This window comes from Aristolochia californica, unplaced genomic scaffold (assembly GCF_029961685.1).
Source record: "Aristolochia californica isolate CCGP_79_NKW_82.1479 unplaced genomic scaffold, dmAriCali1.0.hap1 SCAF_3, whole genome shotgun sequence".
NCBI classification, from domain to species: Eukaryota; Viridiplantae; Streptophyta; class Magnoliopsida; order Piperales; family Aristolochiaceae; genus Aristolochia; species Aristolochia californica.
The window spans coordinates 1,599,805-1,621,922 of NW_027181992.1; the positions used below are offsets into that span (position 1 = coordinate 1,599,805).

Sequence of the window (22,118 nt, forward strand, 5' to 3'; positions counted from 1 at the left end):
AGTAAGGGTGGCATCGAGTTGAGGAAACATCCAAAGAACCCAATCAGGAGACAAATTCGTATCCAAGTTCTATTACAGAACGAAGCCTCTTCCCAGTTTGGCAGAGACTAGACAAGGTGCAAACCAGTAGCCAGAGGATCTTCATTCTTTCCATTCTCTGAAATCTCTAGTAGAAAACAATAGACGGGTTGAATTTGTAGCCTGTTTGGGGTTCCAATTTTTTTTAGGAGTTACGTAGTTGTGACAAATATTTATGTCCAACTGTCCGACTCTTTTCTGCTTTGTAATCATGTGGATCTTTGTTTGGTTGTCCAGATGTTTGGGGCTCTCTATTAAAATCACAGGTTGAATTAATTTCACAGGGTTGATTCTTGCAGGAGTAGGTTTTTATCAAATTAAGAGTTGTCTATAGTTCCATTGGTCATGTTTCATCTTGTTGGGTGAGTAAATTCTTGCTTGTAGGTCGGCTTGATTTTGAAACCTGTAAGTTGTACTTTAGAACCGTGGACGAGTTAATATTTGAAACTTGACCCTAACTTAGCCCAATAGTTCCGAAACTATTGGATATTAAGGGAAATAAGTTCCGAAACTTAATCGGGTTTCCGATAAAGAATCCGTAACAGTTCTGGGACAAACCGAAATCCTGAGATCCGGATCCGGTAAATATCCGACACCAAAACCTCAACCGTTGGATTCGTCGATCTTTATAACCTAACGCTTCCTTCGAAGCTTCTTTCCTTCTTTCTTCCAGAAGCGTCTCTGCTTCGACGGCTTTCTCCCCCCTATCTTCGCCTTTCCGTTTGGCTTCGGACGGCTTCTCTTCAGGTAAGTTTCTGTCTCTACAACCTATCTCAGCTCCTTCCTGAGCTTCTTTGTCTCTCTGGATCCCCCTCTCACATTTTCTCTCTCGGCCTTCTCTCGCAAGCTCTTTCTCGTCTTTGAACCCCTTTCTCTCTCAGTCCGTTTCCCTCTCAGCCCCTCTCTCACATTGGCTGGCTTACCAGTGTATAGATACCCTGGCCCTTTCTCTTTCGACCTCTCCATCAAGCCCTCTCTTTAGTCGTTCTGTCTCTCGCCTCTCTTTAGCTTTTGTTCTCCCTCTTTTCCATAGCTTAATGTATTCATTCTCGTCTTTTTCAGCTTCAGCAAGCTAAGCTAACAATTCAAAGTGGCTCACGGGTGTCTGAATTCGTCTATTGTGGAGTATGGTTTCTACTCTTTTGTATATTTTGTCATCCTTCTTTGTTTTGAGCTTTACAGCATTGCTGAACCGGGTATTTTTATTGACCTTCTCTGTTTGAGATTTTGCTTTCGGATCCGGACGTTATCGGAATTCGGATAATAACCGACGGATCGAATTGGGTAGTCTAACCTCGGATAGGTCTTCGGATATTTTAATTTCGGATATCTGAATAGATGCAAACGGTTCAGATCCGGAACGTTCATATCCGGACCGAATCCGGTCCCATTTCCCTTCTTTTATTGATAGTACAAATTATGAAATTCGATTGTCGATACTTGTCATTTATCAACCTGCATCGACAATCGACACCTCTGTCTCTCTGCTTCGCTGCCTCGTGACCATCTGGCTTTATTGTTTTGGCTGAGTAGAAACCTCAAAACTCCATGCCCGTTGCATGAGGAGCTGCTGATTTCCCACATTCAAGGCAGGGCTGGGGCTTCTGCGCTGAAGTCAGAAAATGTCACAGAATGGGAAATTGATGCCGAATCTGGACCACCAAAGTACAAAGGTGCTTAACCTCACCGTTCTTCAGAGAATTGACCCTTTCGTCGAGGAAATTCTCATCACTGCTGCTCACGTCACGTTCTATGAATTCAACATTGAGCAGAACCAATGGGTGCGGTTTTAATGCCAGATCTCATGCCTCATTTCAGCTTGTTGGGCTTTTAAGCTGTCTGATTAGGGTTTCTTTTGCTGCAGAGTCGCAAGGATGTCGAAGGATCGCTCTTCGTGGTAAAAAGGTAATAGCTTCTGATTCTTCGATCTGATTGGATCTAAATGGGTGAACTTATAAGTATGGGTAGGCTTTATATCAGGGTCCTGATCTTCGACTTTGCCCAACTCTTCCTAAGTTCTATTTTTTGTTTGACTCCTGTGCTTGCCTTGTAGTGCCGTGGGTCTTTACTAGTCTGATGTGGTTGATTGCTTGATTCAACTTCTCAATATTTCAACAATGAATAATCGAAGTGTGGAGATTGCTTAAACTAAGGGCTGATTTTCTCAATAAAATAACAATTGCAATCCGATACTATTCGTTCCATGTCAATAGCAGGATTCTTAGGACCAGAATTAATATAGCAGTTGTGATATTGTATGTCATCTGTTAAATTTATGCTTGTAATATTCTGATCCTTTCAGGAATACTCAACCACGGTTTCAATTCATTGTCATGAACCGTCGAAACACGGGTAAGTGATGTGGTTATCTTTGATAATATTTTATTCCTTCTGGACTTCTATAGTAGTTCTTTATTTGGAAGTCTTATGAATCTTTGAGTAACTTGCTTCTATTTGCTTGTATTACATCGAGTAAGCTGTCTTTTTAGATGTCTTATAATACTTCAATAAATAACAGATAATCTGGTGGAAAATCTCTTGGGAGATTTTGAATATGAAATTCAAGTTCCATATTTATTGTACCGCAATGCTGCCCAAGAAGTTAATGGTATTTGGTTCTACAACCAACAAGAGTGTGAGGAGGTTGCAAGTCTTTTCGGAAGGTATAGACTTTTCAAGTAATATCATTCATTCCATGTTATTTTTCTTCTAACAAGTGCTTTCTTGTGTGTGACTCTGATGGAGAGAACACTCTTTGTTTTTACTTGCACCCACAAGGTTACTAGCACAAGATTTAACTTGCTCCCTTTTCTTGGTTTTAAGATTTTGATCAAAAGGCCTTTTCTCCCTTGGTTTGCTTATGCTTTTGTTCAAAAAATTGAGAATTATCTTCAGTAGTGCCTGTTCTTGCTTTGTTATGTGGTAACCCATTTGTGACCTACTGACTAGAGAATTAATATTTTCTTTTAAGCTGATTGTATATTCTATATGTGCAGGATACTTAATGCATATTCAAAAGTTCCTGCAAAGTCCAAAGTATCTTCTGCTAAAAGGTATTTCATTAACACTTCAACTTCGGAAACTTCATATTTACCTGTGTATGATCATTTTTTCACTGCAGTTGTATACTACTTTTTCTTTTTGGGATAAAGGATATCTGTTAATTGTTGCATTCCGTTGATGCTTTCAGCAGACATCGTATTTCAGAGAAACCAATCGGTATGAAAATAGTTAAATCTTGATGAACTTTTTGAAGCATGCATAAGAGAAATTGTGCCATCAGTCAAGAAACCATTTCTGATTTTGTAAAAATGTGTTCTGTTGCATTGGAACTACTCATTTATTTGTGCATTTGTACATGTTTAGTGTAGGCCCATTTAGAAAATTGTATGAGTTAATTGTTTTTCTATGTTTTGAGATTTTCTGCATAATTTATGTGATGGAATCCATCAATCTATGATGGATGAGGCAAATGGTCACTGTTGACATGGTATTTTGCTATCTTATTCATCAAATTAATGGCATATAGAAAAAATCACAACACCCATGATCGGAGGGCTCAGTTATGCCGAACTATTTGTGACATTATTTTTCTATGAATAATCTAAGACCGACTTGATATGGCCCTTGTTTGAATCTCTAATTCCATTTGAATTTATAATTCTGGATCCAGAGTTCAAATTACAGGAATCGATTTATAGTTTTTCATGAGGATTAGGGTAGAGTTGTTGTGGGCTTCTACATCTGTGTAGGCAATACCATTTGTATGATTTCAATGAGAATGATCATAAGTTAGAGATATTTTATTGTTGTCTGAACTGGATAATTTAGGTTTTACAGTTGTATATTTTAGTAATTTCATTTTTGGAATGTTGATTGTGCATGCATATGACACCCTTTTCCCACAGAGAGACTTCAACTCAAGTCCTCACTCTGGAAAACCCTATGAGGCCATTGAGCCAAAGATTCAATCCACAAATAGTTTTGATGTTGTCCTTGACTCTTGCAGTAGTTTCCTTAATCATTCATTCAGTCAGTAGGTAAACAAAGCCGCAAACTTGCCATAGAGAAGTTATTTGTGAGTAAATAGATTTTTATTTTTCTGCATCTAATTTGTGCTGTGGAAGATGACAGATAATCTGAATTATTAATGTTGATATATGGCCTCTTATAATTCATCTTGTAACTATATATACAAAGAATCAAAACACTCATTTTTGCCAAACCTTTTGTGGTGTGTCTATGAAGTCCAATGCTAACTTGATGTGCATGTCATTTGAACCTCTGGTTCTGGATGAATAATTCAAGTCCTCTATGTTTTTTTATGCGGCTTAGGGTGGAGTTGTTGAGGGTCTCTACATCTGTACATGCCATATCCTTTATATGACTTCAGTGAGATTGGTTCTGGGTGAGATCAATTTCTCTTTGCCTCTCTCCTTATTGTGTCCAGTATTCAACTATTGGATAACTATGCATTGATTAGGCATCCTTAGCTTTGAAACTGTGTTGTCTGTATGTATGTGATGTGAATTAGGGCATTCCCAAGCATAACACTTTGCTTGAGAGGCTTCTCTGACCATAGCTACAATATATGCCTAATTGTTAAATTTTCCTGCTTTTCAGCCCTCCGGCATATCTTCTCTTCAAAAATAAGTCTACCTCTTCCTTTTTCTTCTTCAATTCGTTTCCAATTGAAGAGCAGATGAGGGCATTAATTTTAAATAGCTTGAAGCTAAATTTGTGGGTGGAGGCTTCTCTGACCATAGCTACAATATATGCCTAATTGTTAAATTTTCCTGCTTTTCAGCCCTCCATCATATCTTCTCTTCAAAAATAAGTCTGGCTCTTCCTTTTTCTTCTTCAATTCATTTTCAATTGAAGAGCAGATGAGGGCATTAGTTTTAAATAGCTTCAAACTAAATTTGTGCCTTTATGGTTATCCTTTGTAATTTTTTTCTTTTGTTAATATAAATACATCTTTTTCAAAAAAAAAAAAAAGCTCCTTTATGGTTATTTTGCGGGAATCAAATTTTAAGTTTAAAAAAAAATAGTCAAAGATTTAAAGAATTTCATGTGTTTAGAATGTAAATTCAGCATTCTCAGCTGTCATTGGATTGTAGTATATCACTTCTCAAAAAACTTTAAACTTGTCCTGTGTGTTGTCAACTCTAGGCGTCTGAGGTCACTGCTACTTGATATGTTGGATTTGTGTGGATAAAACCAACAATAAGAAAAAGGACTTTATACGTTGAGGCCATGATGAATGAGATGGTCCATCTCATATATGAGAAATGTAGAGATATTTACTAGACTTAACTGATGTGCTGCAATTTTTGTGCTCCTGATGGTATTTTGGTAACTAGTTTGAAGTTTTGTGAGTGTACTTCAACCTGATCTACGAAGGCATACTGTGTCGTGTGACTCGGAAGTAACTTTTAGTTTCTTAAGAATATGCAATGTTAGGAATTTTACTTAATGGATATTTGTTTTGTGGCAGTGAGTTTGAAGAATTGGAAGCAGTTCCAACATCAGAAGTAATTGAAGGCCCACTGGAACCATCTTCTTCATCAACCCCAACTGTAACAGATGTTCCTGATGAGTCATTTGTCAACTTCTTCAGTGTATGTCCTCCTCTTAGTTTTTTATGAGTTTAACTCTTGGTATCAACTTGTTAAATTCATTAAATGTTTTGCTCTGGATTTGAAGCCTATGCCTTTCACTGTTAATGAGGTTCAAGTGACTAGTGCTATTTGGCTTGATTCTTATTTTAGCTGATCATCCACTTGATTTTTGGTCTCTGCATTTACTTTTCTGTTTTATGGAAGCTGTATATGGTGTAGCTAGAACTTCCAAAACTATGGTGAATGCACTTTGGACCTTTTAATAATGAACAGCAAGGAGATAGATTTTGTGTAGATACACAACAGAGTGAAGAAACCACACAAAACCTCCTTTAAATATTTGTAGTTTATGCTTTTCAGCCTCATGACCTAAATATTCTCGAATAAATCATGTGGCTGAGAAGATCGAGATGAATGTATTTATGTTTGGCTCTATGTTAGCATGTCCATTTATCAAAAGGATGGTTTAAATATCTAAATGCATAATCTTTATCTGCTAAGATTTAACCGTTGGCGAACTCTTTTTATATGCTATTTGCAGGCTGCAATGAGTATGGGGCCCGGTACTTCAAATATACCAATTACAGCTCAACAGCATCAGTCTCCATCACCCTTGTCCTTATCTTCATCCCATATGCCTAATCCCATTCCTTCTGCTACCCCGCCACTGCAAATTCCCTCACCTCTGCCAAATTCTTCATCAATTCCTCTGGTTCCCTTCCTTGATAATTCTGACGCAAGTGCCACCAGCCGCACCACTAATCTTGTGAAACCATCATTTTTCTCACCTCAATCTGCATCTTCTATGTTGATGATGCCACCACCGGTAACATCATCAATACCACCAACTGCCCCTCCTCTTCACCCCCCTGTGACTCTTCAACGTCCGTATGGGACTCCCTTGCTTCAACCCTTTCCACCACCTACCCCATCCCCATCTCTCACACCCACTCCAAACTATGGACCGGTAATCACCAGAGAGAAAGTTCGTGATGCATTGGTGAGGCTGGTTCAGGTATCCCCTTGTGCACTTATGTTTTCCTTGACTGCTATGGTTATTTTGCAAGCACTTGTAGATTGATGTGTTTTCTGAATTGCCTCTTTCTAATTGTCTAGATTCTTGATTTCTCTTAGTTAGAATTAAATTGATACTGAACATTTTGTGGCCGATCTTGTTGGATCTAATTCTCTTTCTCTGATATGGGTTAGTCTCTACCTATGAGACGATCAACTAATTTTACTGTCCGCGTTTTTTGTCAAAGTGAGACTATATAAGTTACATTCCCTCAAGTGGTTTTTTTTTTTAAACCATTTCAAAGTGGACCGAAGATGTCAGCTGCTCTTTATTTATTTTAGTGGCCGATCTTCTGGTTCTTTTCTTTCAAGAACTTTAGATTTATTTTTCTATAAAAAATTTAGACTTATCAAATGAGTAAGTGAAATAAGTATATTTTTGCCATGCACCTAAAATTTAAAATACATCTCTTTCCAAGATTATAGAGTTCCTGCATACCCTTCACTGTTCCCATAGGCACTGATCAGTCTTCGCTCCCTGTCTACTAGGAACATATGGCTTTCTCTGAGTGACACTCCTATTATTAGTATGCTTCTAGCCAAGGCAACTAGTTCATTCTGGATTTTTTGTTGACAGTGCAATTTTACCTCTTTTTAGTAAAACCTGTAGTGTTTTTACTTGTTACTGTGGAACATATTTGGGGGAAAAGTACTCGGTTACCAAATACCTGATGACCACTCATTTCGCCTTTCTTCTTTGTTTTGACGGACAGAACAACCAATTCATCGACATGGTGTACAGAGAGATAGTGAACTCACATTATTCATAACCAAACGGGTGCTGGAGATGGGAGTGGTCTGCTGTCATTTTCAATTTATCTGTAATTTGTGGGTTTTAGATCAAGTGTATTGCCCTACAGTTCCTGTATAGCTTGTCTTGAGTCGGTAGTGTTGGATCTATACAATAACTCGGGAATGTATAATAAGCCTCACATATGTATTCTCATTTGAGTAGGACTTTCCTGTACTCTTAGAAAGTTCCTTGTGACTATAAAAAAAAAAAAAAAAATCATTTTGGTTGTGGACGGAATGCTATCTTACAGAAAGAACTAAGATACATTAAGAAAATAAATTGTTAAAGATGGTATGATCGGTCAGAACATGCTTTTAATTAACAAATTCGCCTGCGAAATTGTCAAACAGCAACTGGGTAGTATAAACATTATCCGTTGATAATAGAATCATGCCAAGGATGGATTACTGGTTTGTCAGTGAACAAATTCAGACTTGTTCGTTGTTTCTCCTCTCTATCGATATCCACCATTAAGGTGAGTCTTACATTAACATATCGAACACTGACCAGCTGGGTTACAGATATTCAAATTAGACATCTCGGTCTGCCGTCAGCCACGCCCATATCTGACCTGGGTTGATAGTTCGTGTTCGGGCCCAAACATTCTGCCATCCACAGTGGCTTTCGGCTTCGCCCAAAGTACCTATGAACGAACTGAAAAATGGACAGACTTGCGACGAAATAGAATCGAGGCAAGGGAAGACCAGTTTCTCTTCTCCTGATGCCTGACCTTGTTACAATGCGAGGGTTGGCGGCTCTGAGATCCATCTCCCTGTCTCAACTTCTTAAGCCACAAACTACTCACGTCATCCGTCCTGCGCTGCTAATATCTTCCAGAGGAGTTGCTTCGAAGCTATTCGTTGGAGGTAAATATGGCTTCTGCTTTTACGTAAATAAATAATAAAAACATTGCCTCTCTACGAATTGCCCGATAGGTGATCTCTCGGCTTTATGAAAGTTTCAGTTCTCTAATGTAGTGATAGAAGAACGGTAGTTTACTTGTTAGGGCATGAGGAAGATTTCATAAGTCGTTTTAAATATAGAATTGTGCTTTTATAACAAAAAAATGATCAGATGAATTCGAGCTTGATTAAGAAATATGTTGAGTTATATGATACAGTAGAATTGTGGTTGCTGTATACATAACCTGCTCTCCATTCCAGAGTCAGTAACAACTTCAATATCAGGAGGCTTCTGCTCAAGGAAGTACTCATCAGTGCTGCCAATTCTAAATAAAGGCCATGAAGAGGTGAGCTTAATAAGATCAAATCCTAAACAGTAAGTTCTCGAATTTGTGGAAGTGTACTAGATAACTTTAAAAGGTATCTTCGAATTAAAAGATCAATGAGATTCTTGCTCCTGAACTCAAAATGTGTTAGGGGGAAACCACAAACGCATTTGTCTTTTCAAAAAAAGTGATGAAAAAAAAAAAGGAAAAGCAATAGTTTTTGGAGAAGGATAAGTTGTAACAAGAGACAATGAGAAGTGAATATGGTTACAGGTTTTGTGGTAAAAGCATGTGTAGGCATTGCAATTATGGATGTTTGCCATCACTATTGGGTTTCTGATGCCTGTAAGCAACCTGACATTTATATGATGACCGGAATTTGCTTATGCCCATGCAGGAGATGTTTATACTGCAGTGATTGCTTCTTCTTTTTTAACTGCTAACAGTTTGGTCTACGCTCATGATGTTTGCTCCTACATCAAGACAATTTAGGTGTAGAATCTTTTTTTTTTAAATTGGCTCAACCCCCACTGTTAGAGCAGGTGTGGACAGTTCTTTGGCCAGATACACGAAAGAGATTATGTTAAATGAAGTATAAGGGACAAATTGGTCGTTTTATATTATCTGTATATTTCAGTGAGAGTATTGTAATGTTCAGAATGTTTAGGTGTGTCTATGGTCCAGATTTTATGTTGTTTAGAGGTGTGGTTAGGAAGTTATAAGGAGTTATGTGTAAGAGGGGTGAATATGTAATTATCTCTCAAAATCACTTAAGTTTAGACCCTAATGAGAATTCTCTTTTATGCTCTCTTTCAGGAACTCTCTTTTTCTCTTCTCTCATTCTTCTATTTATCATTTCTTCCCATGGTATCAAAGCTGTAGGGTCCTGATTTCAAGCCCGTGAAGCACTTCTTCTTCCTCCTTTGAACACAACATCTTCTTAGAAAAAAGGATTTCAGGATTTTCTATTGATCGAGAGTCAAGGTTTGATTTTTTGTGTATCTTTTTCTGCTATAACCTTAGAGTTGATGGTTTCTACTGGCAATCAAACAGTTTTATGTCTAATTAGTGCCCCAAGACGGTCTTTGACTTGGGATTGTCCCATGTACAGTCTGTGGAACTCTAATATTGTGCATGGTGTCTGCATCACCTTCAAGAAGCTTGACATCAGCCTTTCTCTTACTAGTTTTTGTAATTTATGGCTGAATTTGCACTCATTTCAGGCTCTATGTATGTTGTTAGCGCATATTTGATTTTTTTATCAAACCCTAATTTTTTGAAGTAGAGTCCACATAGTCCAAGTGTGGTGAGTTATTTTTTTATTGTATTGATTGTTATTTGTTCTTATGGCTGATTCTGGTGAGATAATCATTCCGACAATGCAAAGTTGGAGGTTCTGAAAGGAAAGACACTATTCTGATTAATGGACAGAATTATCGTAGTAGGACTAAGCGTGCCGGTATAAACTAATTTTAAGGGATGACCTTTAAGGGATAACCATATCTGCATGCAAGCGAAGAGCCTTCATTATCAGTAGTGCCATTTGAGCTTCGTCAAATATTTCTTCTACTTTGGGCAATTGTCCTCAAGGGCAATCATCTCCTTCGAGACACTAGCCAATAAGAGTTTCCTTCCACAATAAGAGGGGATCTGAATCTCTCAATTCTAATCCTGATGTTGTTGCCAGTTAGTAAAAAGCCCATTAGTTGAGTAAGCTCTTGCATGTTGTGAGAAAATCCTCCAGCCTCCGGCAATGAGCTTGGCGCAAGCCTTGCAGGACATTTAGGGGGGGAAAAAAAATACCTACTTGGGAACAAGTGAGATTGCATGGTAGAGAACTGTCTTCTAAGAGGTGATTCTTTGTATGGAAGATTGCTGGCTCAGAAACCCATTTGTATTAGGGATGTAACGAGTTATGACAGATTATACCCAAGTTTTGCCTAACTAGTTTGGTCTACCAAATGGTTGTTCCTAACAATCCGATGCATATTGACCAATATGAGCATTCCAGTGTGCTGTACTAACTGATTCACTAGATAGGAAAGTGTAACGAACCAATAGGTATTACCTGATGCCCCGATAATATGTGGCTCTGAATTGATGAGGCTTGTAATTAACCATAATTTCATCAAGGTTATTTATATAGCTTTTCTTGTTGTTTGAGATTCATTACAATGTGCTTCTAAATTCCGCTGTTTGCTGCCATCATGTCTGTACTGATTCTCGTTTTTGCTGGATCCTGCTATTGTTTGGTTCCAGAAAAAATTTCTGCTTCAATAAAATACGAGTTACTCATTTTCCAGGTTTGTCATTTTATACAACAGAGAAGGTTCTATCTGAAGCTTTTTCACAGTTTGGTCAACTGATCGAAGGTTCATCCTCTACTGCTGATTTTTTTTCTCCCCGTAAATAATCATCTACTGTAAGGAACTTACATGTCATCATTTCAGCTAAAATAATAACAGATAAAGTATCTGTAAGATCAAAAGGCTTTGGATTTGTGACTTTTGCTTCAGAAGATGAAGCAGAGAAGGCCCTTACAGAAATGAATGGAAAGGTACACAGATTTGGCAAATTTATGTTTTGCTATTGATTTTAAAAAGGTTTTTATTTACTTTTCCTGCTTTATCAAGAAAACCAAAAGTAGAAAAAGAAAGTAGTTTTAACAAGTATAGAAGTTGGTTCTCGTAAGTCAATCGGGATGGTGCTTTCGTAACAGGTGCTAAATGGGCGTGTAATATTTGTGGAATATGCAAAGGCCAGAGCACGTTTTGACGATGTAGGGCCTCCCATAGCAAGAGGTTCCCCAGCTAAACCTCCCAGTCAAGATTGAATGAATGGCCTGTGTATATTGTACCATTGTCAGATCTTTGATAGCTAGGTGAGGATCTCAAACCCTTAACAATCAACTTGTGCCGTAAAAAAGTCTTTCAAGGGTGAGCTACTTTTCTTGCTATGTTGCCTCTTAAATTCAATTGCAGAGTGTTTATTTTTAAAGCGCAGCAAATAGTAATCACGTAGCTGCTCTTTCTATTTACCATTTTTCCTTGAAAATTTTATATTTTGCATCCGTATATAGTTTTGTGGAGTATGTCAAATTACTCACTGGTATCACGCGAAAATCTTTAAACAAGAGAGTTTATTGCGTCCCCATCCATGATCAAAAGGAGCAAAGAATTGGATAAGCTTATTTACATCTTCCAAAGAACTAGGTGATTCCAGGAAAGTCCTGCTGTCGGGTAATTTCCTGTTTTCCATTATGTAAATTAATTTCCGCATCAACAATATACAATGTTTTAATCCAAAATCGTAGCATTCTTACTTGAATACGCACACGAAAGATAATGATAATAGGCACTAATAAATTAACTTCTATCAAGACTGGCCCTATGTCTGTTACTATACTCGTAATAACATAAAAGATCATATCCCGGATGGGTAGTAAAAGATTTGTGATGGTTGCTCAAAGTGGAATAGACTCGTTCATTTACTACCTTACAAACCGCAAGAACCAAAATTTTCCTTGATACTGAAACTATCTGCTGTAAGACAAATAATTAATCTCATCTACCACAAGCTGATGCGTTACTAACCTACACCGGCAATCCGGGGATTAAGAAGATGCCACTTGATGTGCTATTATCGTGACACATTGGCCCCCTCAAGCTGTCTTCACCTTACGGGAGGGAGGCCGCCTAAATATACTAATGAGATCATCAAGACCCTGCAGAGATTGCAACATAATGAGACCTTGAGCTCAGCAGCAAAGGAAAAAGATTGAAGAAAAGAGGAGCTCATTAATGAAAGGTCATAGAAATACCCTTGTTGTAATAACGAGAAAACTGAAGAGGAGAATTAAATAAGAGCCCAGCACAAGTAGGAGAAGAAGATCAAATGTTACACTTGCAACCTGCACATTGTCAAAGGAAAATGCGTTTGTCAGTAGCCTGTAACTTACAAAAAATCAAGCGTTAAGCCACTGGTACAGTGATAAAATTATATTCCAAAATTTTGTGGTCTGAGAGTAAATTCATTAGAAAAATAAGATTTTTTCTGCAGTTTCTAAAATAGAACCTCGAATACAAATGATCTAAAGAGCCAGAGTATGAAAGACTAGGAAGACTAGGACAAAACCTGATATATGTTGAGTTTGGCTCTTGTCAAATCATAGAAGGAAAACATCCCATCAAGCACCTCGTGTTGGACATTCACGTCTATGGTGTGCTCTGCTAATTCCTGACAGAGTGGAGATGATATAATCAAAACACATATCAAAAGGGAAATGAAATCAGCTATTAAATACCGATTTTTTTATTCTATCAGAAGTTCCCCCCAGTATGTACCAGGCTAGCATGCTGGGTGTACTAGCCAGTACTTACCCTTGAACAGAGGAATGCCAGCCAACCAGTTTCCTGTCCTATACTAGGCACCTTACAGCCAGCATAAAATAAAATCACCCAAGAAAACAACGTCATATATGATGAATTAATCAATAAGAAATGAAAAGATCAAATGAAATTTTTGATTATCACAAGACTTCAACAAGATATCATCGTAGACAGATATAATGTCCTTTACAAGCAGAGAAAAAAGCATTAGTTTCCTTTTTTTCTGAAAAGCAAATGCAAATCCATGGTACATATCTCCCTTCATATGACAGACAAACTAAGTTCAGCAACAAGCCAGCAGTCACATAACACTTCCAAAGCGACAAAATCAACCAAAAGTGACTTCCACATAACTACTTAGATACACATCCCTTGCTACTAAAAATTTAGAAGATGGACATCATTCCACCACCAATGTGCCTAACAGATCACTATCCCTCTTAGTAACACGGCTATCAATTTTCTTATGAGATTGATTTTCAACAACAAAAAATCTTAAGGGGTTTGCTATGAAAATGATAAGAACATAAAAATGCCATAACAGTTCTTCTAACAAAAAAGACTAACGGTAAAAAATGCACAAAAAAATTGAAACAGAATTACTAGAACCTAAAAATAATTTCAATTATAATTATATTGGTCCTGTAAATAAAGGTCTCAAAAAAAAAAAAAAAATTAGTCAGACAAGAAAAGGTTTGAGACAGTTGACCTTTCTTAACGCAGAAACAAATGGATCATTCTTGGACAGAAAAGGGGCAACACGAGGAGTACGTGACAAAAGGTCTAACCACAAGCGTATATAAGACGGATTGACAGCCAAACTACTTCCATCTGCAAAAATCTGAATGTTTTTTCCTTGCTGCCCATAAATATGCCGCTGCAGGAAAAAAGAGAGTTTCACAAAACCCAAAATAAGCAAAAGGAACATCATTTTGAACCCATAGGAGATACTATTTTTAACAGTTAATGAGGCAAATACAATGAGTTCCAGTAAGCATCATGAAACAATATCTGGGCTTCCAGTATTTGTGGACTGTGGCAGCAATCTTTACATGATTTTACTTCCCATCAGTATATTCGGATTCTTTCGTGTCTTGTGCGTTTTATAAAATACCCCTCCAAATCGTTACAAGACCAGAGGCTCAAACAAGCACCCTTAATAATTTTCAGCAAACAATCCATGAGGAGAGATGGCAAACTATTAGTTCTAGGATCACAAAACATCCCTTTTAAGTAATAGCTTCACTGGGCACATAAACTACACGACTTAGTCAATGCTGCTGGTCCGACACCACTTATGTTTCACATTTGCAAAAGGGAGCTGAGAGCAATGGAAGGTTCTCAAAGTTAATAACACAATGTTCTATAATCATTTTTTTTTATTATTTTGAAACCTTATACCATGGTAAGACTAGAACTCAAGGCCTCACATCAGAACACTTCCATATGACCATTGAGCCAAAGGCCCAACCCAAATCACAGGGTTCCAAAATCTTATAACCAAGAAAGTCCTGGCCACTACTAAATAACAACAGCTGAAAGTGTCATGTGTGAAATATAGATATCTGATTATACATCAAACAGCTGAAAGTGTCATGTGTGAGATTAAACATTATAAGAAGGTCAGAGTGCTGATCCGAACATAACAACCTTTGCCAGACCAACCTACAGCAAGCATACATGTAACATCACTGTTCATTTCATTTTAAAATACCTTACGAGAATAACCACACTAACAAGGAAAACTATTTATTAGTCTTCAACAGGTAACAACATTAAGGTTTTATAACTACATTCAATAAAAAGATCATAAAAGTTAGTTGTCATTACCGCAAGACTCTCTGCCACCAATTTGGCACTTCTAACAACTGCAGTTTCATTGACAAAATGCCTGGAGCAAGACAGTTCAAGAAATGAATAGAACATACATTGACCTCAGACAAAGCTGTGTAAGAATTAATTCATACCTACTGTCAGCAAGGCCTCCAGCATTTTCTAGTAACTCGGGTGCAGAAGAAAGCTCCGAAAGGGTCGCAGCAGTTATTCTTAACCTTGAAAACTGCTCATGCTCCCAAGCTACCTATAGGGTAACCATATATTTAGCTTACTGCAAGCTAAGACTAAGAGATATAAGAAAGAGATTAAAGAAATACTTGCTATAGATATGCAAGCCAGTAAAAACCTCAGGCTACATCAGTTCCATGTTAATTCCACCAATCTTTTGGAGGCTTCCCTGATCTCTAGTTGAACTAATTCAAGTCGAGCGAACAAAGAGAAGGGTGTTTTGAAGTAAAATCCCATCCTCATTTAATAAATTTTATATTCCAAAAACAATTTGCAAACAATACATACAAAACAACATATATAGTCCATCCTGTTTAATGAATTTGCTAATTCGGAAACATTGGAAAAGTACAGCATAACCAGGATAAAGTTGATGATAGGCACTTATTTATTTTTGCTCCCTTCGGCTGATCCTCAGGACCCACCTTGCTTTCCTGGTCTGCCTTTTAGACTTATAAAACCTTTGCTTGCATTGATATGTTTATCTCTTTACAATTAAATACAATAGAATTTTTTTTTAGAAAAGTTCAAAACAATTAAAGAATAGATATTAATGTTAAACAGGTTTCACTTGACAGACATTTTACAGATGCCTGTCTACACCCATCTAGAAACCAAAAATAATTAAAAGACAACCCACCACAACACCAAATCTGTTTGGAGCAAAACCAACCACAAAAAATATCAGAGAGATCACTCTGAATATATTTACTGTGTGAAACCCCAGCAAACAAATCAACAACTTAAAGCAAATCACAACAAATGCTGCACATCAGCTATCACCCAGAAAAAAAAATGTAACACTGGAACTGGGAGTACCTCTTTGCATTGAGTGAATTTGCTTAGATTTTAGAAAGAGCAGAGTCAAAATCAGAGGAACCAAATGTGAACCGCTAAAAACAGATCATAAACTCAACTTGTTCAAACAAGTTCTCCAATCAACAGGCTTATGTTTTTATTGATCTGTCAAGGTTATTCAAAATTTGGTAACTCTTCAAGACAGCGGCTATTGATTGAACAAGCAGTACCAGGACACTGATCTACATGCAAGGACAGATACAAGTATTTGGTTTCTCATGAGCAGAGATGTCTACTTACTCTTGGATTTGAAATGTTAATCTTTTTGTGCTTGATATTAATCCTGACCCCCAACTCTTCTGCAACACTTGATAAGCTCTGCATGATCATCCTTCGATTAGTAACAAGGCCCATTGTGTCTAAATTAGTTCCAAAGTAAACCTCTTTTCGTCAATCAACAAAAGAAAAGCTAACCTCTTTTTATCATTCAAGAAAAGAAACGCTAACCTCTTTTTATCATTCAAGAAAAGAAAAGCTAATCACTTTTCTAGTTAAAGACACACCTCATACACTTGCTTAATATACGCATTTTCCGGAGGCTTAGATACATGAAGCCATAAATCATCACCCCAAGAACCAACACTATTTAAACAAAGGGCATAGTCAATGCTCTCCCGTAATCTTTGGTCAAAACTCCTGAGCCACTGTAAAATAAATTAATCGTTTAAGTTAAACACAAAAAAGAGGTAGGTGCATACACACAAAAACAGAGAGAGTGGCTAAGAGAAAGGCATAGCCATAAGCACACAGATGTGTGTACAAACACAAGCAGACTTAGATGTACATTTCTCTAGAAACATCCTGTTATATGCACACATAGAGACACAAAAATTGGCCAGATGTCTGCACACTGAGATGCACAAAATCACAATGAAAAGTCTACACAAATGCACACATGCACATATTCATGAGTATAATAAACTGCCATAGGGGGAATAAAGAGACCTTAAGCATTCCATCGTAGTTGTAGGGCCCACCAGATGTTAACGCAAAAAGCAAGTTGAATCTCCCTCTTGTGTTGGGATTTGAATAAAGACGAGTGAATAGCCTTGCTATTTCTAATAGAGTCGCAACTCCACTTCCATTACTATCACTTCCAACAGACAAAGCCTACAAATTTAAGGATGAAAACTGTGAACTCTCAAGTATCTTAAGCAATTCAACTAATTAAATGAACTCAAGCATGTTATGATTCCTCCATACTGGAGCAGCACCAAACGTGTCATAGGATGCAACTATTGCGATCGTTGGGAGTTGGTTAGTATCCCCTTCTCCCTTTAATCCAGGCAACCATCCCTGCAGGGGAAAATATGGAAATAAATTATAACGTAGAAACATTTATAAAATTGGGGGCCACTATATCAGTAATTAGAAGTGAATTGCAACAAAATTTCATCAATACCGAATACATAAATCATGTTTTTGTCCCAAGATGATCTGTACAAAAGAAAATTGATCGAACTTGTAGGAATACCATGAGAAGAAAAACTGCATAATGAAAAAAATAAACATAGAGAAAATATGATCCTGGAGCTCAGTCACTTCCATGATAACTGAAAACAACAACAAGAGAACATGGCATCTCAAGTAAGAGTAATAAAAATAGAAAGATAACATTTAAAAATGGATGAACTAGAAAGTCTCACATCAAACATAAAGAGCTAAAACATTTTTTTTTTAATAAAGATGAAAGTGCTTGAACAAATCTGCCAAAATAGACCAATCAACAACAACTACTACTATGCACTGGAAAGATAAACAAGTATAAAATACAAGTGCCCCACGCGAAGGACCATGAGTATACGAAACAATAACCTCTACTTCTCCAAAGATATCACTGTGCTTCCTTAATAAGTAAAAGACTACATTAATTATACTGCTAGCTATCCTTTTGCAAACCTCCAGTAAAGGAGAAGTCATGACAAATGACATGGATAATTCAATTCAAGCAAAAAATATAGAAGGTACACATGCTTCCATACAAGCAAGCAAAAACTGCAATTTACACCTGATTCAAGACACAAATTGGATGTGGATTTCCTTCCAACAATCCCCTATGCCCGCTTTAGCTCAAGGACACATCTATGGAAATTCAAGTTTACAAGAAAGAATAGGACCTGTATATTTGTGATCATTGGTGATGCAATTTTTTTCGGTTCTGGACTGGAAACTACAAGCTTGTACCTGAGGTGTTACAGAAAAATATGATAAATCACAGAAGAAAATACAAGATCATTTAGAGAAAACTCTAAACAACATTAATGTCTCATGAGAGGTAAATAACTGGAAAAAATATGAAGAGGAAAAAAAATATAAGATAATGGATAGCTAGAGTCAGAAAGCATATCAATGCCAAAATAACCAATTTCTAGCAAAGATTTGTGTATTGTTCACTGCCTCTAAACAATAAAAATGGAGTATGTCAAGGGTTCAACTTTGGAATGTTTTACATACAAGAATTTCTTCAATAACACAAACTGTTTATAATGATTAAAAAACTTAACATGGAGAAATTATAAGACAACATGATGGAAAGCAGACACAGTAACAGATCACTGCCTAAAATAACCATTTTTTGGAAAAGATTAACCCACTGTTCACTGAATCTAATGATACCAAGTATATCCATGTGAGATTCAGGCTCTGTTTGACACCAAGAACCTTTGTATCTGTAGGACCATTTTTGGGTTCAGAGGCCGCTCTCCCCTCTTTATGAACTAATTAATGGTAAAAATGATAAGAATACCCCTGCTCCCTGTAAACCTTAGAAATCTAGTATCTACAAGGAATTACTTTCCTAGCAAATAAAGAAAACTAAATAAACTCAAAATTACAACTCTTAACAAAAGTATAAGAAAAGAATAAGCCAACGGCTATAACAGGAACTTATATTTCAACCCAAACATTAACCATCTCATGAAGTCATTAACACAAAAAAAAAAAATCTCACTGACCCATCTAATTTTTTCCCTTTCTACTATGACGTGTTGACTTTACAGTTGAGGAGGGGCAAAGGAAAACTGGTAAAAAATGAACATATTTCTTTTTCTTATGGATAGCAAGAAAATAAATGTGCAGGCAAGTATGGCTAGTTAAAAAATTATGTGAACACATGGGTATACATGAGGAATGAAAATCTATCTAGGTACCTTTTTTCTTTTAAATAGGATGAAGTTTCTGAAATTTGAATATTCCATTATAAATTGTAAAGCACGTGAAGCTCCAACAATAACACTCATGAAAGATATATTTTTGGCAGATCAACTAACCCCCCAGTGGTTGCAGTGGCAGGTTGACCCAGAGCATCATTCTTCTTGACATCAGCCAATACAGCATGAAGACTGAGATCCTCAAACGCAAAGTATACAGGATACTGCATGCCAAGGCAAGAGAACCTCAATAAGGACAAAGATAAATCAAACAATAAATTTTTTGGCTGCAAATGAAACTTGCCCTATACATGTTCATATATTAATTTGCCCAAGAAAGCTGTATATTTCTAGAAATCAGAGATGTGCTCTGAAACAGCAAACAAATCACAGAAAGGATGCAGGTGGATAAAACATTAAACCATCATGAATAGGAAACTAACTGATTCCTTTTTTAGGCATAACTGATCATTTAATATCAATGAAGCGATAGACCGACAATCACGCAAAGTGACACTGGGCAGCAGGGACCAATCTCTTACTTGGAGAGTACGTTAATGCTATTAGCACAGCCAGATCAGAAGGAACTATCGCTTGGTATTTAGCCGGAATTCAGAGACATGCTAAAACTAAAGCCTAATTTTTTATTATATTTTTATTATTATTATTATTTTTATTTCTTTTTGAATGATGCTCACTTAATAACTGACGTCACTTTAAAGAATCGAGGCCTTGGGCCTCAGGCCGTATTTAACATCTTTTAAAACTAAAATAAATGAACAAATTTAACAATTTCTTCAAAGATGGATACTTGTGGAACCTGAAACAACTTCACACATTATTTGAGATCCGGTGGGAGAGAAAACTCTTCTAAAACAGTCAGGCACGTTAACAAGTACGATGAATTGCTACCACCAAGTCAGTTTAATTTCTTAGAAAATAAATAAAAAAAGCAAAAGCGTGAAATGTGTTGGCATCAGTTTTTGCGCGAGAAATTGCCCTAGAAAAAGCTTTCCCAGATGAAAGACTAACAACATTGCAGCTAAAATATGATTTGGTTCAAGTTTTTTTTTTTTTTTTAATCTTCTGATTTTAAGAAGAGTAAAAAGAAGGACTAGATAATTCAGTTAAAGTTAAACAATAAAGGTGGATAATTTAGTTCAAAAAATAAATAATAAGTTAAGTTTGAAGCAAAGGCTCAGTAACCACTCACGGGCACTGTGGCGTGTACAAGCAATTGCTCCAATTCCGCCAACACGTTTCTGAAAAGCCCGAATACAGGAACTCCGTCACCTTCCTTGGCGTCTTCCGTGCTCCCATCACTAGAATCTGGAGGGAGTAAAAGCAACAAGCCCCCCAACGGCTTTTTGTTCGTGATATACTCTGTAAATTTGTTAGCATAAAGGTGTGTTAATCTAAATAAGAGAGATGGGAATAAAAAGATCAATAGTAAAACGGAATGGATAACCCATTAACTAACTACCTTTAAGGAAAGTAATATTGACTTCTCTGATGGGCATAATAACAACGGTACGAGAAAGATCAGTTCCAGGGGCGAATGGCAAGGATCCAGCATGGTGATTGAGGCCGGCGAGCCGTGATCCAAAGGGAACTCCAGCAAGATCGTATTGAATAAGACGATAGACATCTACGACTGTGGCCGCGTCACCGAGTTCGACGCAAGCAACTAAGATGAAGAGTAGAGCTAGAATCGAATAGACGGTTTGCAGCATGTCCACTAGACCCACCTTTCTAGTCGCCATTGGAGATGTTGAGAGAGCTCCGGAGTCGAATGGTAGGGTTTTCAGGTTGCCGCAGGAGGTCCAATCTGAAATAGTAATTAGAAATCCGGATTTGTCAGTAGCGATAGGCTTTTCTACTTGTTTTTACGATTTTCAGTTTCAGCGCCAGAAGCCTAGAAGCAGGCGATGAAATTGAATTGAGCGGACATCAGGTAGTGCAGTAAGGGTTCGAGGCTGGGCAGTGTTCCCACAACGAGTACAGTGGCTCGCGCGAGATTATTTATATATGTTTAATGTGGCTGCCACATCATCAGAAGAGAGATTATCAGTCCTCTTTCCTATCGTCTCTTTCATCTCTTCCAGCGAAGAGATCGGACTTGCTAAAACTGGAAAAGTAAGAATTTCTGTAGAAAATGACTCTGGCTGCTTTGTGTATATCATTTCATTCATATATAGTATCAATTAGGACCTTTTCTTCAAAACTTTCAGTTTTTTTCCTATTTAAACAATCCTTTCAAAGGAAGGAAGTCCGCAATGATGAGTCTCGGTCCACGGCCAAGAGCCTCGCAGGATGGGTGAGCCCCTCACTCCTTAAAGTCTCTTTTGAGTAGAAGGGCACGTCCGGGGTTGGGTGTGTTTTTTATGACCCCGTTCTCACCCTCAACTCTACCTTGATGGGGTTAATTTTTAAAATCTCATCTCCTTAGCCCTTTTCTTTGAGCATTAAGCAAAGGCATATTCATTAAAAATATATATTTATGCGATTAAAATGTTATACATATAAGATTTTTTTTTTCCATTTACATTCCGTTTAATAAATGGCGGATTAAAAAATTGGGTAATCGGATAAAATTGCCACCCTCATGCTCGAGTTGATAACTTCTTATATGGTAGCTTTGAACTGCTTTTATAAGTCGAAGTAACAATTGACTTATGGCGTAGGAATGCATTTATGCAATTGAAATGTAAATTACTTGTGATCGGATTTAAAAAAATCTGACTCCGAAGTCCGACCCAACCCGATCTGACCCGACGCGTTGTCATCTCCGTGCATAATTGCCTACGGCGGGCATCTGTCAATACGCCAATCGCTCTCGCGAGGAGTCGCGCTCTCCGGGCATCT

The 22,118-nt window shown here is 37.3% G+C and overlaps 3 protein-coding genes across 5 annotated transcripts; 2 read left to right on the forward strand and 1 right to left on the reverse strand.

The window, feature by feature from the left end:
- Positions 1 to 744: 744 nt before the first annotated feature.
- Positions 745 to 7,719, forward strand: LOC137958654 (mRNA-decapping enzyme-like protein). Of its 2 annotated transcripts, XM_068805734.1 has the most exons (10): positions 745 to 825; positions 1,141 to 1,203; positions 1,612 to 1,859; positions 1,943 to 1,983; positions 2,381 to 2,430; positions 2,597 to 2,741; positions 3,075 to 3,131; positions 5,576 to 5,699; positions 6,241 to 6,714; positions 7,487 to 7,719. In XM_068805734.1, exons 3-10 carry the CDS (start codon positions 1,701 to 1,703, stop codon positions 7,541 to 7,543), a joined length of 1,107 nt encoding a protein of 368 aa, XP_068661835.1. In that variant the 5' UTR covers positions 745 to 825; positions 1,141 to 1,203; positions 1,612 to 1,700; the 3' UTR covers positions 7,544 to 7,719. The 2 variants fall into 2 exon arrangements, with proteins under 2 accessions (XP_068661835.1, XP_068661836.1); XM_068805735.1 differs by lacking the exon at positions 1,141 to 1,203 and having other exon boundaries at positions 752 to 825.
- Positions 7,720 to 8,160: 441 nt separating this feature from the next.
- On the forward strand, positions 8,161 to 11,868 carry LOC137960515 (small RNA-binding protein 11, chloroplastic-like). 2 transcript variants are annotated; one of them, XM_068808162.1, is made up of 4 exons: positions 8,161 to 8,432; positions 11,119 to 11,166; positions 11,245 to 11,351; positions 11,514 to 11,868. In XM_068808162.1, exons 1-4 carry the CDS (start codon positions 8,288 to 8,290, stop codon positions 11,625 to 11,627), a joined length of 414 nt encoding a protein of 137 aa, XP_068664263.1. In that variant the 5' UTR covers positions 8,161 to 8,287; the 3' UTR covers positions 11,628 to 11,868. The 2 variants fall into 2 exon arrangements, with proteins under 2 accessions (XP_068664263.1, XP_068664262.1); XM_068808161.1 differs by having other exon boundaries at positions 8,165 to 8,432; positions 11,098 to 11,166.
- A 426-nt stretch (positions 11,869 to 12,294) lies between these two features.
- Positions 12,295 to 21,331, reverse strand: LOC137960212 (uncharacterized). The gene is made up of 14 exons (XM_068807758.1): positions 20,737 to 21,331; positions 20,467 to 20,636; positions 19,374 to 19,477; positions 18,222 to 18,288; positions 17,308 to 17,400; positions 17,050 to 17,214; positions 16,608 to 16,748; positions 16,345 to 16,422; positions 15,150 to 15,262; positions 15,013 to 15,073; positions 13,892 to 14,059; positions 12,929 to 13,030; positions 12,615 to 12,704; positions 12,295 to 12,518 (listed from the first exon to the last, which is right to left on the reverse strand). The coding sequence occupies exons 1-14, from the start codon at positions 21,014 to 21,016 to the stop codon at positions 12,456 to 12,458; spliced, it is 1,695 nt and encodes a 564-aa protein (XP_068663859.1). The 5' UTR covers positions 21,017 to 21,331; the 3' UTR covers positions 12,295 to 12,455.
- Between the last annotated feature and the right edge of the window lie 787 nt (positions 21,332 to 22,118).

Bases quoted from the DNA above. Each gene is read 5' to 3' on its own strand.
- LOC137958654 (XM_068805734.1), top strand. From the start codon at position 1,701: ATGTCACAGAATGGGAAATTGATGCCGAATCTGGACCACCAAAGTACA. The intron at 1,984-2,380 runs GTAATAGCTTCT...TGATCCTTTCAG, and splicing joins TCGCTCTTCGTGGTAAAAAG to GAATACTCAACCACGGTTTC. The intron at 2,742-3,074 runs GTATAGACTTTT...CTATATGTGCAG, and splicing joins GTTGCAAGTCTTTTCGGAAG to GATACTTAATGCATATTCAA.
- LOC137960515 (XM_068808161.1), top strand. From the start codon at position 8,288: ATGCCTGACCTTGTTACAATGCGAGGGTTGGCGGCTCTGAGATCCATC. The intron at 8,433-11,097 runs GTAAATATGGCT...CTCATTTTCCAG, and splicing joins TTCGAAGCTATTCGTTGGAG to GTTTGTCATTTTATACAACA. The intron at 11,167-11,244 runs GTTCATCCTCTA...TCATCATTTCAG, and splicing joins GTTTGGTCAACTGATCGAAG to CTAAAATAATAACAGATAAA.
- LOC137960212 (XM_068807758.1), bottom strand. From the start codon at position 21,016: ATGGCGACTAGAAAGGTGGGTCTAGTGGACATGCTGCAAACCGTCTAT. The intron at 20,637-20,736 runs GTAGTTAGTTAA...ACAAATTTACAG, and splicing joins CAATATTACTTTCCTTAAAG to AGTATATCACGAACAAAAAG. The intron at 17,401-18,221 runs GTCCTATTCTTT...TTTCCCCTGCAG, and splicing joins CAATGATCACAAATATACAG to GGATGGTTGCCTGGATTAAA.